The sequence below is a fragment of the Suricata suricatta genome, chromosome 3, assembly GCF_006229205.1.
Source record: "Suricata suricatta isolate VVHF042 chromosome 3, meerkat_22Aug2017_6uvM2_HiC, whole genome shotgun sequence".
Taxonomy (NCBI): domain Eukaryota; kingdom Metazoa; phylum Chordata; class Mammalia; order Carnivora; family Herpestidae; genus Suricata; species Suricata suricatta.
In genome coordinates, this window is record NC_043702.1 from 70,222,940 (window position 1) to 70,240,455 (window position 17,516).

The 17,516-nt window shown below is 36.8% G+C and overlaps 1 protein-coding gene across 6 annotated transcripts in view; it reads right to left on the reverse strand.

Moving 5' to 3' along the window:
- PKP4 (plakophilin 4) overlaps positions 1–17,516 on the reverse strand; it is a 235,752-nt gene that overhangs the window by 43,024 nt on the left and 175,212 nt on the right. For 4 of the 6 annotated variants that reach the window (XM_029934539.1, XM_029934535.1, XM_029934541.1 and 1 more), the window contains 5 exons: positions 16,517–16,648; positions 16,216–16,406; positions 12,314–12,866; positions 7,104–7,292; positions 5,050–5,269 (listed from right to left, as the gene is read on the reverse strand). In XM_029934539.1, coding sequence (XP_029790399.1) covers positions 5,050–5,269; positions 7,104–7,292; positions 12,314–12,866; positions 16,216–16,406; positions 16,517–16,648 — 1,285 coding nt within the window. The remainder of the gene's footprint in view (positions 1–5,049; positions 5,270–7,103; positions 7,293–12,313; positions 12,867–16,215; positions 16,407–16,516; positions 16,649–17,516) is intronic. The other 2 variants (XM_029934537.1, XM_029934536.1) reach the window with 2 other exon arrangements.

The window sequence follows — 17,516 nt, forward strand, 5'->3', positions numbered from 1 at the left end:
AAGGTTTGGTCTGTACATGAAACGATGTCTTATTCAAGGAGTTTACCTGTGTCAGGCACTGTGTCAAGAGTTTTATATGCATTACCTCATTTACCTTGACTGTTGCCACATGGCATAGGCACTACTAAATAACATTTGACAGAGTTAAGGAACCTGAGATTAGTAATAAGTGATAGAGGTGGGTGAAATCCAGGTAGTCTCTGTGTTGCCTCCACACATTTGGAACAGAAAGCAGAGGTTCTAAAGCAGAAGAGTGAGAGAATGCAACATATATAAGGTCACATTTATAATGAAGATAACTCTGGTGGCCAAGTAGAGAATGTATTAGAATCAGAAAATATAGGTGCCAAGAAGACTATCCACACATTGGCTCAAAACAAAATAGAGCCATCCTTGACTTCTATCTTTCCTGTATCCTTCTGGTCCAATCTATCAGCAAGCTCTGTTGACTATCTCTAAATTATTTTACATAAACCGAACCTGTCCATTCTCGTCATCTTGTCTGGCCCATCTAGTAGCCTCCTATGTGCTCCGTCTGCTTCAAAGAGCAGTCCCTTACCCCATCTACTTTTTGCACAGCAGCCAGATGATTCTTTTGAAAACTGAAGTCAAGGGTGAGATGGAGATTTCTGTCTTGGGGGAAAGACTTAATGACTTCTTAATAGACATTAAGAATATTGCCAATGCCAAAAGAGGTAGGAAAAAAAAGCACACAACCTGTAGTTAGATTGCCTGTGTTGAGGTCCTAAGTCCTTCATTTAGAATGTGATTTTGAAAAGCACTTAGTTATTTGGAGCATTATTTTCCCCATCTGTATAATAGGAACAAAACAACTATTAGTTGTACCTTCTGTGATGATGTATATTAAAATATTTTACATACTTTGAATTATGATTTGGATGTTTTGTTAGTATTTATCAGCCCAGAAAAAGGAACTAAATAGGGTTACTCTGTATATAAATTCCCTTTTATGTATTGGAGCTATGTTAACTATCTCTGGTCAAAATCTGTCTAATGCCTATTATGTAAATCTATGCTGTAATTAATTAACAAAGTGCAAGGGGTGTAATTTAATTTTTCCTTGATGACTCACAAACATAACAAATACTCATTTTTGTCCTCTTTAAGTAGCACAGATATGGTCAAGATTTTCTGGCATCACTAGGTACCATGAGGGCCAGACTCCAGCTGGAGATGGGCAGTTAGGCTTGGTTGGCATGAATTCCAACCCTGATTTTCAGCAGAAATTTACCCTGGAAACACTGCTATCAATTCGTGGCCTGGTTGGATGGCATCAATGCCTGCCAGGATTTGCTTCATTCCAATCTAAGCCCAGCCTTCTGTTTTCAGCTATGATAGATTAATACTGGACTTGGCCCTTTCACAAAACACAACTGTAAAATGTATATATGAAGGAAGTGTTTTTAGGTCCTGAACAGCACATAACACAAGGTAAACCCTGAGAGACAAAACCATCATAGCAGCCCCATAATCCCTGGCTTTCTGCCTGAGGGCATTTTTTGAATCAGGACACAGGAAGCTGGGCCCATGAAGTAGAGCAGTGAGGGACTTAGTGAGCTGAGGGAGAGATGAGAACTTGGGGATGCCAAAATGGTTGGAATCTGTGGGGCAGGAACTGGGAACTATGGAGAAGAGATTCTACAAGTCTACAGGAGGATTCCTCCCAAGTCCTTAACTGAATGCTGGGCTGTACATGTCCATGACACATGCGCAGGTCGGGTGTAGTAGCTGCTGCAGGACAGAGCTGAACACAGGCCAGGTGACGCTGGGCTTCCGGCCCAGTCAGACCGCACACCTTCCTGAGCACCTCAGCATTTAATCTCCGCAAAGAACTATACCAAAGAGTGGAAGCATAGGCTAGGAGTAAAACAAATCTAAAACAGACCCATCCCAGAAGAACAGAATCAATCTTGACAGGATCAGAAGCATCTGTCAGTAATTTATTATACCACAACAAAACTCAGAATCCTAACAGGATACAATATAATCCAGAGTTCCTACAATGTATGATCTATAAAAATTAGCATATGACTTAAAACTGCTAGGTATAAGAAGAAACAGAGAAATGTGACCTACAAAAATGTAAACAAAACAAAACAAACCAACCCCAATAATAGAAACAGACCCAGAGTAAACTCAGATGTTGGAATTGTCAGAGGAGGACTCTAAAAGGTCTGAAATACCTTTATATTGTTTATCTGAAATAAACAATTCACTGGATGGGCTTACCAGCAGATTGGAGACTGTAGAAGAAAAGGCAATAAATATGAAGATAGATCAACAAAAAATATCCAATGTGAAGAATATAGAGAGAAAAAAATATTTTAAAATATAAACAGAGCTTTAGGAACCCATACAATAATGTCAAGTTACTCCAGAAGGAGAGGAGAATGAGTATGGGGAAGAGAAAAATATTTACAGCAATAATGGTTAAAAATGTCCCAGTTTTGATAAAAATCACCAACCAACATTCAAAGAATCTCAGTGAATCCGAAGCAGGTTAAAGTAAACAACAACAACAACAACCACAACAACCACAAAAACCCATAGGTAGGCCTGCCAGAGTAAAACTGCTGAAAGTCAAAGATAAAGAGAAAAACCTGAGAGGCAGCCAGAGACAAGATACTATCATTACATAAAGAGAAGAATGATACAAATGACGTCTGTTTTCTCATCAGAAACAACGGTGGCTGAAGACAATGAATGACATCTTTTAAAGTACTGAAAGGAAAAAACCCATACCTGTCTCCTGAATATAATATCTAAAAAAATCCTTTAAAAATGTATGAAATAAAAACATTTTCAGATAAATTAAACCTGACAGAATGTGTTGCTGGCAGACACGGAACAGAAGAAAGGCTAAAGGAAGTGCTTAGATTGAAGGGAAATGGATTGAGATGGAAACTGGAATTTGTAGGAAGAATATATAGGAAGGGAACTATATGTGGAAAACATATAGTAAACATAAAGACATTAGTTCTTTTAATTTCTTTAAAAATAATTAATTATTTACGGTAAAAATGTAACACTATATTATGGGTTTTATTATAGAAGTAAAATATTTGACACTAACATAAAGGTCTGAGGAATTGCACATGGTATTGTTCTGCTGGAGAGCACAGATTAAGCCCTGCTTTAACTTAAAGGAACACCATGATTGCTGTAATTCTTTATATTGCTATCGCTTTCCACTGGAAGTACTTTTGTTACTACTTCTAGATGTATCATGTATATTACTAATAAATTTTGCTTCTATACTCAATAACTATTAAAAGAAAACATAGTTTTCCATTTATATGGAAAACATTAATAACTTCTTCAGTCTTTATAAGAAAATTTTCAGGCTAATTATAATGCAGCACTAATGGTAAAGAACATAGGTTTAGAAGTGAATAAAAATATCACATCAAGTTTGCTATTTTCAAAATTGAAAATTAAAAGCTGTCATGAGCTTTTTATTTTGGTTTGAATATTTAAACTTAAAATTCACCTGGATCTAGAATAAATGCACTTATTATTATAAAATAATCATTTATTCATCTTACAAAATACATTATCAGTAAAGTTTTGCATAATCAAAGCTAGCCGATACAGTTTTATGCATTAGACTGCAAAATTATCATACTATGAATAGCTGAAGTATATTATCATACATGAAATCCTTATTTATCATGAATCAGCTCATAGCAAAGGTCAAAACTGAAATCTTCAGGGACACTTATTAAGCTCAAAGCTCTAATCACACTTCACTGTCTTTCTGGATAGCTGTTCTTTTTCTTTGCAGGTTCAGCCAAGGTAAGATCTAAATTGCGTACAATTCAAAACCCTTTGGGGAATTTCCACATCTATTAGGGTGTCTTAGTATTTTGGCATTTTGAGAATTAAAAAAAAATGGAATCCTGTGAAAGAATTTTTGAATTAATTATACTGAAGTTACTGTAAGGCAAATTATTTCAAAATCCTTAAAATGAGAAGAACATGGACTAGTAGAACCAAATGTATGTATGAACTATAAAGAATTTTAGGCAAGAGTCACTTTGTGGAATGGTTTTAGTGAAGCAGTGGGCTTCCATTCAACTCAAGAGTACCTTTAGTTATTTTGTTTAAATGACCAAAATCTCACTCATGTTTTCAATTCACATTCATTGGAATAAGTTGGTAGGTTGCTAAAAATGAATTGATAATTATAACAATTTTCCAGTAAAACAACAATTTGTCAGCGAACAGTGAATGAAATCTTGCTAATATCTTAATACAACACTCAAACTGCTTAAAATTTAGCAATAATTCCATCCTTTTAGAAATTAAAATTTTCTTTTGGTTTCTAAATATCTTTTTTATTTCCTAACTATTTTACGTGGCCTTCAATAAAGATGAGGCTACTTTTCAAAATCAATCAAGTACTAAATGACTCATACTTATCTTAATAAGACATTCTTTCAACATGGCCAAATAAGATGAAAAGGAGGAAACATGTATTACCGGCCAAATTTTCTTTGCTTATGAGATATGAGAATTTCATGTAATCTACTTTCTCCTAAATGGCAGAAAACTTTTCAAGGACCTTGTTAATAAAGACACAACACAGCAGTGACCAGTAGGATGCAAAATGTACACAACACCTGGTCTTTTCTACTTTAAAACACCATACTTTTTTATTTCTGAAGCTCTCATCTAAAAAGTCAGTCAGGATTAAGGAAATGGGGTAAAATGGTCCCTTAAAATCACGAGTGGATATAATTCAGATTCGGAGGCAGAGCCGGGGAGCGTTCCTGGTGAAGTGCTTCAGTGACGAGTGCTGCAGATATTGTGCGCATTCTCTACATTATTAAAGCATCGAAAGGAGTCTATCTTTAAACCGAAATTAACGTCAGTGACCTACGGTGCTTAAAATACAACTGGAAATACTAGAGATTAGGAGTTAACCGATATTATCGTAGACTTGGCAACTTGAAACAAAGTCAGACTGAAGGAACCACTCAGGCCTGTGATGCTGTAGCCTGCTGCAGATTCACAACCAGTACTTGCCTGGGGTCTTTCTGAATGCTGTCTATCGATGGGGATCTCGTGGTGCCATCATCGGCTGGCGCCGCGTGCTGAAGCCTGTTATAATTGCACTCTTGCACTCGGTACTGTATTGGCCTGTAGGGCTCCGCGTAGGTAGCTGTTGTGTTCAGAGCATAATTATTTCTTTGGTATGTAAGGGTGCTTCGTTGGCTGGATGTCCTTTGCAGATTTCCAACACCTACTAGAAAGTCAACAGTTTTTAAAAGATTGGTATACTCTCTATAAGGTGATACTTTTCCAAGAAAGCTATTTTTAATTTTAGGAAAGATTATAGTTTTTATCAATTATGTAAATTGCTTTAGAGATTTTACCAATATTTCCAATGTAGATGTTACCAGTCTAGCTTAGTAGTGCTAGAAAAGGTACTTAGGGTTTTAATATACACAAATGATATGTAAATTTAATTAGCAGAAAAGAGCAAAAATAAAAGTATAAATCTGCTTACATGATTGATCTTACTATGTTTATTAAGATTTAGTAACAAAAATGCAAGCGAAGGGAGCCTGGGAGGCTCAGTTGGTTGAGTATCTGACTTAATCTCAGCTCAAGTCACAATAGCATGGTTCGTGGGATGGAGCCCCATGTGGGGCTCTGTGTGGACACCATGAAGCCTGCCTGGGGTTCTCTCTCTCCTCCTCTCTCTCAAAAATACTAAACTTAAAAAAAAAAAGTGCAAGAGAAATATAGGAAAAGAATTAAACTATTCTAATTATGCCATAATTTCATTTTAGCAATAAAAAGCAAGATAATTATTCAAACCTGTAGATAATTGAGATCATCAAACTTTGAGCACTTAGTGAACAGAGTTTACTGATTTTGATAATATTGGAAAACTTATTTCATAAGAAGCCTGATATATCAAATTCTTCTCTGGGTACTCCCTTAAATTTTTACATGATGCTATATATAGAAGTACAGTACACTGTATGTAACATTTCTTTCTTAATTATTGCAGAAGCTATTTCTCCAATAATTGCAGACATGTTCTTCTCCCAATTAAAAGATTTCAATAACATTATTTTCTAACCCTATGAAAGAAATTCCTTGGGAGTTCCCCTCTATTTCTAGATAGGCTGCTGAAATACAAATCATTTAACAAAGCCATTTAGATCTTTAAAAAATTCCTTAACTTAGAGAGTATAACAAATGAAATATTTCTTTACTAATATCTATTAAAAATTGGTACATTCTATTAGAAGAAAAATCCTACAGCAGACCAAACTGTCAGTTTTTGGCAAAGAACCAATTCACATATAGTCTTCTCCCACTTGGTATTCTGGGAGGCATGCATCCCGAGCTGTGCCTTTATGGGTTATCATTGTGGGCATGTTCATAGATCTGGGAGGAGGAGGAGGAGCCGCTTCTTGGGATTCCATGAGCCAGACCCGCAGCACAATGTGGCAGCTCACATGGCCATGGGCCACAGCTTCTGCTCTATTAGCCACTATGGATGGCATTAATGTGAGAGTGGGGGTGCAAGGGTGTGATGCACTCGTCCCTGTTTTTATAAACGCAGTTATTGTATTCTGCCTCGGACTGAGTCCATCGTAAGGAATATGTCACATTCTACACATAGACATTCTGAGGAAATCTAGTATCTGAAGAGGAGCAATACCAAATATACTTGGGCTGTATACACGCTGAAATGAAGATAGCCAAATAACTCATAAAGGAATCTTTCTCTAAATACATGCCTGGTTTTGTTCCAGGCAACAAAAACCACATAGGAATATTCCAACTCACGTTTTCCTTTCTGTATCTAATATGTTTCTAATGCAAGGAGAGTCAGATGAATACTCTACAGACTTATTTGTGAATTAACAAAATAATTGCTGTATTCATTGATTAGACAAAGGCAAAATAATCACTAATAATTGATCTCCTGTGACAGCTGCTTATCTGACAGCTGAATGGGCAACATGATTGCTTTCTAACAGGGTACCAGACTCAATAAAACCCTTCTGCTCTTGGGCCTTCACGTTTAGGAAGAGCAGCCAAGTCGTGCTGAGGCCCACCTGAGCCTGTGCGATACAATGCTGTCTGTGATCCTTGGAGCTCCACGGTCCCGTGGTTTGGGCTGCGGTACACGGGACTGTAGTAGGTCCTCCCCTCATATATAGGAGTGATGTGCAAGTCAGGAGACACAGCTGAACGAAGGTCTTGCCCAAGCTGGCTGTGCTGACTAGCATAGGAACTCCGTAAGCCTAGAGGCAGGAAAATTACATCATTAAGAAACTGAGAAAATTGTGGACAGGTTAAAAGCCTTCATTAATAGGACCTAACCAATAGGACCCAATTTTAAGACTCTACACCGAACCTACTGAGGTTTACAAAAGAAGAATGCCACATATGAAAGGGATGTTGTATACATTTTTGAGTTAAACTTTCTCTTGGTGGCAAAATAAAGGTAAATTTTGTAAGAAAAAATTACTAAGTGATTTGATACTCTGAAATTCATTCCCCAACTGTAAGCTATTTTATCATGGTGACCAAAGAGAGAATGCCCTCTTTGGCTGTTACATGATTTTCACAGTTAAAACATGAAAACAATGGCTCATGCCATTCTCTTTTCCTGCTCTGCAGGACTGAATGACCAGTTCCTTGGGGACAGAGCCCACCATGTCCCACACCTCTTTAAATCTCAACATCTAAGACAGTGCCTATGTAATAGCGCTTAGAAAAGGCTGAGGTTCAAGAATACTTTTGAAATAGGTCTCTCAATTCACCCATGATTTTTACAGTAAAACATGAAATTTTATGTTATAAAATTTTGGAATATTATCAATGAAGTAATAACATTTATTTAGTATTATGAGGTATTATTTTACTATTTGTTATCACTGTAATTTTCCTTTAAAAAAACATAGTTGTTTTTGCAGGAACCCACATACCGGATTCTTGTTTACCTTCTTTCTAGTACAGAGGAAAAGTACAGTTAGTATATTAACATTCAATCACTTGAAATATTCTTCCATTCAAATTGCTAATAAGGAAAGTTTATACATGGAACTTGTGATAAAAAAAAGTACAGTTCAAACTCAAACATTTTATTTTCTTAAAGAAAGTGAATTAGTACATTCTATATTAGCATGCTCAGAAGTTTGTGATTTGTCATCATTAGTAATCTGTCACTTGGTAAGAATAGCAACTAAGTTTACATTCCAAATATGAACAGGGGAAAGTACAAACATGTCTAAAGTCAGCACTTACTTGCTCTTAAAGAGATTGCATATAATTAACAGAGCACCTACTTATCAAAAGATAGGTTCATTCACATCCTATTAGCTCAGTTAATCATACCATAACAAAAAGCAAATGGGTCTGAATGTGAGTGATAATGCTGCTTAGTGAGGAGTGGCAATAAGTTTCATACGCAGAACTTTTGAAATAAATGATTATTACCTACCCTGGACAGCAATGTGACATGGTAAGAAACTAAACAAACCAATGTGGGCTTTAGCTACTGGCTATTCACTTGCTAAAATGAAGACCATAGGCTGAAACAATCATGTAACTGGAGATTATTTGGCCAAACCTCATTTCAAAACCAAGGAAACTGAGAGCCCAAAAGGAAATGAGGTTTGTCTCCATCAGAGAACTGCTTCCTGGTAGGGCTGAGAGGAACCCACCACTGAACACAGTGAACCCTCAGTTTAATGAGATGTAGGTGAGAAATCTTGAACTTGACAGAGCCCTGCATGAACACAGAATTAAAGGGCAAGTTTAGCCTCCCAGGGGTCCATGGAAGCCAATGCAACTCTAAAGATGATACTATAATTGTTATTATAAAGTTCTCATTTGGAGATTTCAGCTTTTCATTCACTGGCGGATTTCTCATTCTTCTTAGCAGAGGATAAACTCCAGTTCTGTATGGGATCCAGGAGTATTTTGAATAAAAGTGCAGGTGTTGTATTTGTTGATAGTGATATAAAGTGGGCAGGTAAATGTACCCGGTCCTTGGTAACATTTTCGATATGAGGTGCCATTCTAACACTCAGTAAAGCCACAAATACACGTGATTTGCTGTGATACTCTGTAGATCACTCAACAGTTGGGCACAGGCAAGCTGAGAACTGGATGCTCATGAAGTTGGCTGAACAGCCATGCCCCCAAACAAAGCATTTTGCACATTGTCAGAATGTTATATTCTCACCGTGCAAGAATCTGGCTGGACTCTTCATTGGAAACCATTCAATATGATATGTTTATAAATATTTGCAAGTATTTACTGTAATTTCATGGGAAAGGTAACCAAATGAGCTTGTTGACAACTATAAAAAGTATCCAGCAAATATTCACTTGTTATTAAGATTATTAGTGAGATGAAGTTACTGTATGTGACAGACTGAAACATAGCACTTTGTGACATAAGAAATCCTTGTGAGTAACGTAACAGTGATGGTTACTATTTTTGTTCACCTGCTCATGCATGCAAACAAATAAAACACACAGTCTTACAGATTTACATTTAAAAAATTACAAAATTACATAGTCTATAGAATAAGTAAAATGATTAAGTGTAGAAAATCCACTATAACTTAGTATCTTTTAAACTGGAAGGTAAGTAATTATGTCCTATAATTGTTATTATAAATAGCTTCTCTAGAAGCATTTACACAAATTTTTCATAACTTGTTTCCCCCTCCAAATAATGGAAAATGCTGATCTTCTACAATATTATTTATCTAACCAATAGTTTCTATTTGCAATTCCACAAATACCTATTAGTTTACCTATTACAATGGTATATTCCCCGTGATTTAAAATGCTTATATTTAAGACATTGGAAATCAACAAAATTTATCTTCCAAACAGTGTTCTTTATATTCTCAAAATTTTTCTTGACATGTTCTGATTTTACAGAGATGAGCATTTTAGGGCAGATGTATTTTTTTGTTCAAGGAAGTAATTCATACACATATTTATCATCACTTAAATTATGATCACCAAATATCCAAGTGTCTGTAACTATTAGAAAATATTGTTTCAGGCTTATCAAGTAACGGGTTATTAATCCTTTGAGATCAAGAACCATAGTAAATATCCTGACAAGCACATGGCTTTCAGAAGTAAGAATGAGAAGAAAGGGATTCACAAATTAGGACCCACATTCAGAAAAAGTGGGCAGGGAGATGATGGGAAGCAAAGCTTCCCCAGAACCTTTATAAGGAAACCCTTTGCTTCTTTTGATGACTATAGTAGACTGGGGAAAAAAATCTGGATAGGCTAGCTCTAAACATTAAGTCTAATTTCACCTGCAATAGCAGAAGGCAGGCTTTTTAGACCAAAGGAGATCATCCCTTTCAAGGTTAAACACAGAGACAGTAATTGATGTGCTTACTTCTTTCCTGGGTTTCCACTCCACTCTACTGCAAACATGGATTTCTACATAGCTGTTCTATACATACAGTGAGGGAATACAGAAATCCTCAGAACTATTAATCTTTTAAGGTTTCCCTGGGAGACAGAATTTCATAAATGATTCCTACCTCACTTTGCTGCATACTTTCAGAGGCATGCCAGAAAATATCTAAGCCAAGTATACTCCTCTGATGACTGAATAAAAAAGAGGTAGTTTCTCCACTAGGAGTTTCTTTTGAACTCAAAATCTAGTTCAATATTAATTCTTCATGCAAAATTATTCAATTAGAAAATACCTTTCCCAGAAGCCATAAGGAAAGGATATTAATTTTACTATATAAAATACTAAAAACTTCTGTAAATAAGAAATACCAAAAACAAAGTCAAAGGACAAATTACAAAATAGGAAAAATACCCGAGAAGTATATTACAAGAAGCTAATTAACCTCAAGTATAAAAAGTTATATAAGTTGTATAAGTTATACAAATAGACCAAAAACTTAAACTTGTGGTTTGGAGAAAAGAAATAAAATGGCTGATAAACATGTAAAATCTCCAATCTCAGTAATAATTCAATAAAGGGCACTTAAAACAATGAGGTGCAGCTCTTAATCTACCACATTGGCAAAGATGAAGCTCTGTGACAATATGCAGTTGTAGTGAAGGTTTAGGAGAACAGATATGCTCAGACCTATTGCTGGAAATAGAAATCTGTGCAACTTCCTTGGAAGGCACGAGGTAGGATAGTATTTCTTTAAGAACAAATAAGCAAAATAAGCATGTATTTTGATCCAGCAATTCTACTTCAAGAAATGCATCCCACAGTTATCTTAGTATCTATATGCAAATATGCAAGACCAATATAGAACTAACTACATATATGTTGCATTGTTGTCTCTAATGCCTAAAGATGAAAAAATCTAAATGTCCATTAATAAGGAAGAGATGAAATATAATACAACTATAAAAACATGATCCTAGGCATCTAATGACACAACGGAGCTTTCAGACATATTAAAAAAAGAAGATATACATATTTACATAGTATAAGATATATATAATATATAAATATATAATAGAATCCCATCAGTATAAAAAAAACACAGTGAGTGCACATTTGTAATACATATATATGTAAACATACATTCTTTAATTTTTTTAACCATTTATCTTACTTTTAAAATGTATTTTAAAACACTAACTAAAGATAAATTTCACTTTGATTAAAAAAAAAAAACAATGCCTATATATTATGTGGGAAATCCTCCATGAAAATACCCTGGAGGAAATGGCTATAATATCAGGCACCTTGCTGGTGTCTTTCTGATTTAATCTGAGTGGCATTTGAAGGTAATCATAAAAGCTTTGAGCATTTCCCACTGGGATGCTAAAATCAAGGCAGTAGGGGAGAAAAATCCATATTCTGTATCATTAAAGCATTTCTTTAAAAAAAAGCCAAATATTTCAAGATATTCTGATATCATCTTTTAAACATAACTTTGGGGTTTGGATAAAGGTAGGCATAGCTAGTGAAAAAATTTTCATTAAAAAAACAAAACCAAAACCCAACAAACAGCTTAGAATTCCAACCAATGTTTCTAAAATGCAAAAAAGTAATTTTTATATCCTAATATTGGGAGGGGGAAGAATGTATACATTGCAAAAGATTTCTAGTTAACATAAATGTATATAGTTTCAGGCATTAAGAATTATAGAGCCTGAAAGACAAATCACCTGAAATCAGCTGTGTAAATTTTGAGACAAAACCATGAGCTTTTCCCACTTTATCATGCTCTGTTTCGGTGACGACTGCACGGAAGATGTCCTCACCGGGCTTTATGTAGTGCTGTCACCTTGCACTCACCTGTCAGGCTGTCTGGCCGAGGTGGAACCATCCTTTCGTAGACTTCATATTGCTGCTGTCCAAATTGTTCCATGTCGTGAACAGTCCTTTGCAGTGAAGGTCCCAGATGCTGTGGTACGGCAGTCATCCCTGAGCGTTTGGGGGACGACGACCCCACCTGGCCTTGGGATGGGGAAGCTACTCGAGTCTGTGCATCCATCAGGGTCAATGGGGACCCTACTCTGGCGGTAGTTTGGTACTGAGGGGTTGGTCCGTTGGGATTGGAGGTCTGCCGGGAGGTGACTGACCCAATCCGACGTATAGCTGTGGGGGAGGCGGGTCTCTGTGCAGAGTATGGAGATGTCGCCCGCTGAGCAGGTAATGTGGTTGAGGAATATGCACTGGGGTTCAGTGGTCGGGAGTCGGTCACTGATGGAGAGCCAAATCCACTACCCAGAGAAGTTCTCAGTGTCCCCCTTGAAGGAGACACGCCTGTGCTGATAACATAAGAAGGAGACTGTGCTCTAGATGGAACTGAACTAACTCTTCTCATGGCCCGATTGGCTACTGATGGCTGATGAAAGGGGGAAGAAAAGAGAACGGGTTTATCCACGGTTTGGTGTCCACTGCCATTACAGAACAAAAATGCACATAGCTCATGACAGAACATGAATTCACTGTTCATTTTAGGCATCTGAGTTTCCTTCCTTTTTAGGCTTTAGAACTGGGTATTAATTTGTCTTTATTGTGCTTCTCTTGGTCTACTTGTTTTGCTAGTTTAACCTCTACCTTTCCCCCTTCAGAATACTAGAATCAATCAATAAAGAGAGATCTGAGATACTTAATATTCCTTTTTCCTTTGTCTTTATATTTTTTGCCCTCCTGCCTATGCCGTTTTCACAACAGATAAAATGCTATCTTGCCATTTGCAACAACATGGATGGACCTAGAGGGTATAATGCTAAGTGGAATAAGTTAGAGAAAGACAAATACCATGTGATTTCATTCATAGGCGGAGTTTAAGAAACAAAACAAATGAAGAAACAAAGAAAAAAGAAACATGGGAAGAAAAAACAGACTCTTAAATTCAGAGAACAAACTGGTAGTTGCCAGAGGGGAGTGGGATTGGGGGACGGGTGAAATAGATAAAGGGAATTAAGAAAACACTTATAATGATGAGCAGGGTAATATACAGAATTGTTGAATCAGTATATTGTACAGGTAAAACAAAACACTGTATGTTAATTATACTATAATAAAAAAATGCTGTATTGCAAGTGTGAAGTGTTGCTGGAGCAATGTACTTATTTGTTCCCTGTGAGTCAACATTTTTGGCCATGATAAGGCATTTGTGTAAAACAAAAGAAAATCTGAATGTACCAATCTAAATGTAGTTAGCGGAATGTCTATAATGCTTTTGTCTTTATGGGTTGGCCCCATTAATGAAAGGAATGTGATCAAATGTGGAATAAATGAATATGTGTATAGGGCCTGGTGTCCAAAGCTCTTCTCTATGAATCTATCTCAAGGGATAGCTTAGTTGCACAGCCATATTTTTCTCTTCTTTCAGCTCAACTGTGGCCTCTAAGTGTTTTTGGACATTTGTTTCTACCTCCTTTGATCTATGTATGAGCTCTTATCTTTAGCCAGATTTAAAGAGATGCAAAAAAGTATCCCCAAATCTGATGTAGCAGGAGGAATGCTCAAAGTCTCTGCTGGGTTCTTGGCCAACCAGCCAGAAAAGACCAGAATGGGAAATGAAGAACATTTCTGCCATTGCTGGTCCCTCTATGAATCTGGAGACTCCTGTAAGCACTGGGTGTCAGATCCCTTTCCTGATACAGTACAGCAGTGAGGAAGGGTGGCTGGTGAACACTGGCCTGGGAGGAACAAGCATATGACCAGACACTAGGGCACAGGGTTACAAGCCCAGGACCAGGCTGCTAGACTACAGTTCTCACCACCCATCTCACTTTTAGTTGGGGCACTCAGGGAAAAAACAGGGATAAGATACGGACTTTGTATACTCTGAGATGTCATAAGAGGGAGAATGCTAAGTCTCCAGGCATCACAAGCAACTGGACTAGCTCATACACCTGCTCTAAGACCTAGTGTGTGCTCAAACTCACAATTCTGAGAAGGCAAGAGCCAAGGAGAGATCTGGGGTGGGAAAGTGATTGTAAAAAAAACAATAGGCAAGAAAAGAGGGAGTTTGCAAATTAGTAGATAGTTGGAAAATTAAAATCTGTGCTTTTAATAATGCTAAAAAATTAAAATCTGTGTTTATAAATAATGCTAAATATAAGTAAGGAAGATCTCACATATGAGCTTTTTATTTCCAAAATGGGATACTTGGCCCAAGAGCTAGAGAATGTGTTGCCCAGACTAGATGCAAATTAAGTTTTACAGACCCCCCTCACAACCTAATTCTTCAGTTCTAGGAACAAAATCAACTTACCTTAAGTTAAAAAAAAAAAAAAAGACGTAATATGCCCACTTCTAGGGAGATAAATGAATGTCTGTATTTAAGATAATTATTATTCAAAAGTGTGACTTCAAACCAGCTGACAGAAAAATTTACCTAAGCAGATAAACTCTTATAAACACTTAGTCCAAAGCTTCTCAAACTGTCCCATCAAAGCATCCCTAAAGGCAAAGGAATAAATGTATAATCTAAGGACTAGGGGGTGAAAAGCTTGACTTAAAAATTCATGTACTAGGGGCGCCTGGGTGGTTCAGTCAGCTAAGTGTCCGACTTCAGCTCGGGTCATGATCTTGGTGGTCCATGGGTTCGAGCCCAGCATCCGGTTCGGTGTTGGCAGCTCAGAGCCTGGGGCCTGCTTCAGATTCTGTGTCTCCCTCTCTCTCTGACCTTCCCCCACTTGTGCTCTGTCTCTGTCTCAAAAATAAATAAACCAAAAAAAATTAATTTAAAAAATTCATGTACTAGGAATATGATGATTGAAGAAGAAAAAAAAATCATGCACTATATTTTTAATATAGAAAGGTTTCTCATTGCTTAAAAATTTCCTCTAAACTGTTGAGCCAAAATGCCAAAGTCCTCTCATGTTTCTCCTCTGGCACTGGGAGGCCTGGCCCGTGGCAATGTTACCTTCAGGGCATCCTCTGCTACATTATGCGAGGACTGGTGTCTGCCTAACTTCCTGATCATCATGGCATGTTTCAGATCCAGAGAAACCACCGGGTACTTGGACAGATTGTTATCCTCATGGGTTACCAGTGCTCAGGATCCTTCTGCTTCCATGTGTTTTGATCTATGGCTGGTGGATGGATGTCAGTGAAGGGGCAGTGAGTGTGGAGCTAAGGAGTCTTTACAGATACAAACACAGGCAATCTTTTTTTGACCAACAAGTTAGAAAACCCCAACTTAACAGAATGGCTACACCTCTAAACAATAACTTGAAATAGGCAAGAATATCTATATTCTAGCAAAGAAATGTGATATCAGGGAATAACTCCAAAGATGAAGGCAAAACACTTTGATTACAACAGGCCAGTGTCATTTTATTCAGGTGTCGGAAGAGTGCTCTACCCTCTAGGACTCTTTAGAACACACTGCAGCTCTAGTATTTTTAGGAACATGTAACCCCTAAGGGACTGGAACATTCTACCCAGTTTTCTCATATTTCCCTCCAGCCCCCCCATATTCTTCCTTTCATGCCAAACTTGCTTCTCCCGGAAGAATTACTCTCCTGTATCTGGGATTTATTAGAATTCACTAATACAAGCTAATTAATAATTCCTAAAAGGTTTTTTTTTTTTTTTACTATCATAGACTCTAATAGGGTTAAAACGATTTTGCCACTCTGTCCATCTTATGAAACGAATCCAGAAAGAATACTTATGCCAGAAACTCAACTAGGGGGTATTTCTTCACAAGGATCTTGATGTGCTTGGCTTACCTGAACCAGTGTTTGTCCTTCAGCTCTTGAATTCCTCACCAAATGGTTATTAGTTGATCCTATGAATGAATGTTGCGGTCTACTCTCTGCTTTACTCAAATTCTGGCTGTTGTGGAAACTCCCTGCTTCCTGGTATCCACTGTCAGAATAAGAATTCATTTGTGTTGAACTTCTTGAGTTACCCAATGATCCTGCAGGAATGAAACCAACAGGAAATACCTTTCCGTTACACTTCTGGTGCTCATTTCCAAAAAGCATATATGAAAAGCAAATAAATTACTTAAAAGATACTACAACAGACCCTCACTTTCATGGAGAGATGTCTGCTCTGGTGAGTAGAGGGTCCCTTGTTCTGGCTCTGTCCTGATGAGATAGTTGTTGGGATGGACAGTGTCAGAAACTCTAGGTTTGTTTACACCAGTATTTGGCACATCTGTAAGAAGAGGAGTTTAATCAGAGAAATCAGGATGGTATTATAATAAAAACTTGCTAAAAAAGGTTCAGATATTTGTATCTCTTTATAATCTGTATGTTAATAAACGATTATTTTAATTGTAAAAGGCGAAAGATTTACACGATCTGAAGAGAAACCAGAGTATGATAATTATTTTAATTGTAAACTGTACAATGATTTAGGCTTTTATCTATATTGAAGTGTTCCATATACTCATTTTATTAATATATTTTTCTAAACTTCATGAAAGTCATTCATCCTGATCACCACCCCAAATTAACTTACAAACTATATTAAATTAAAATCTGAAAACTTATCTTGTTCCTTGTTCCTTCTTGGAAAACTCATCATTCAAGTGACTTCCTCCAAGAGGACTCATGGACTCAGTGAGAATAGTGGCCAAGTGTTTAATAAAAGATTCTCCATATCTCCAAAGTTTTGAAATAAAAACTTGTATGGTGTTTATATTGTTGAGCTTAGTTATGAAACGTCTGAAGGTAGAACTAGGTTTTTATGTCATATTTCATGTTTCAAAAAATCAATGGAACTCAGTACAGAGTTTTCAGATTTACAAATCATGGAAACTTTAATCTTTTATCCATTTGCTTATCTTACCTTTTTAGTGTTCTTCTTAACAAATATAGACAAATTTAACCTGATCTTTGTTTCCTCTAGCCAAATCGATCCCTTCCATGACCTTGTTTTCCTTCCAACTCTATCATTGTGCCATCTTGAACTTAAAAACAAAACTATTTATCTCCTTCCCTATTCATACTTCTGTTTTGTATGCTGTAAACTGAGGCATTGTAAATTATACTACCTTTCCCCATTTCCATCCAAATAGGAC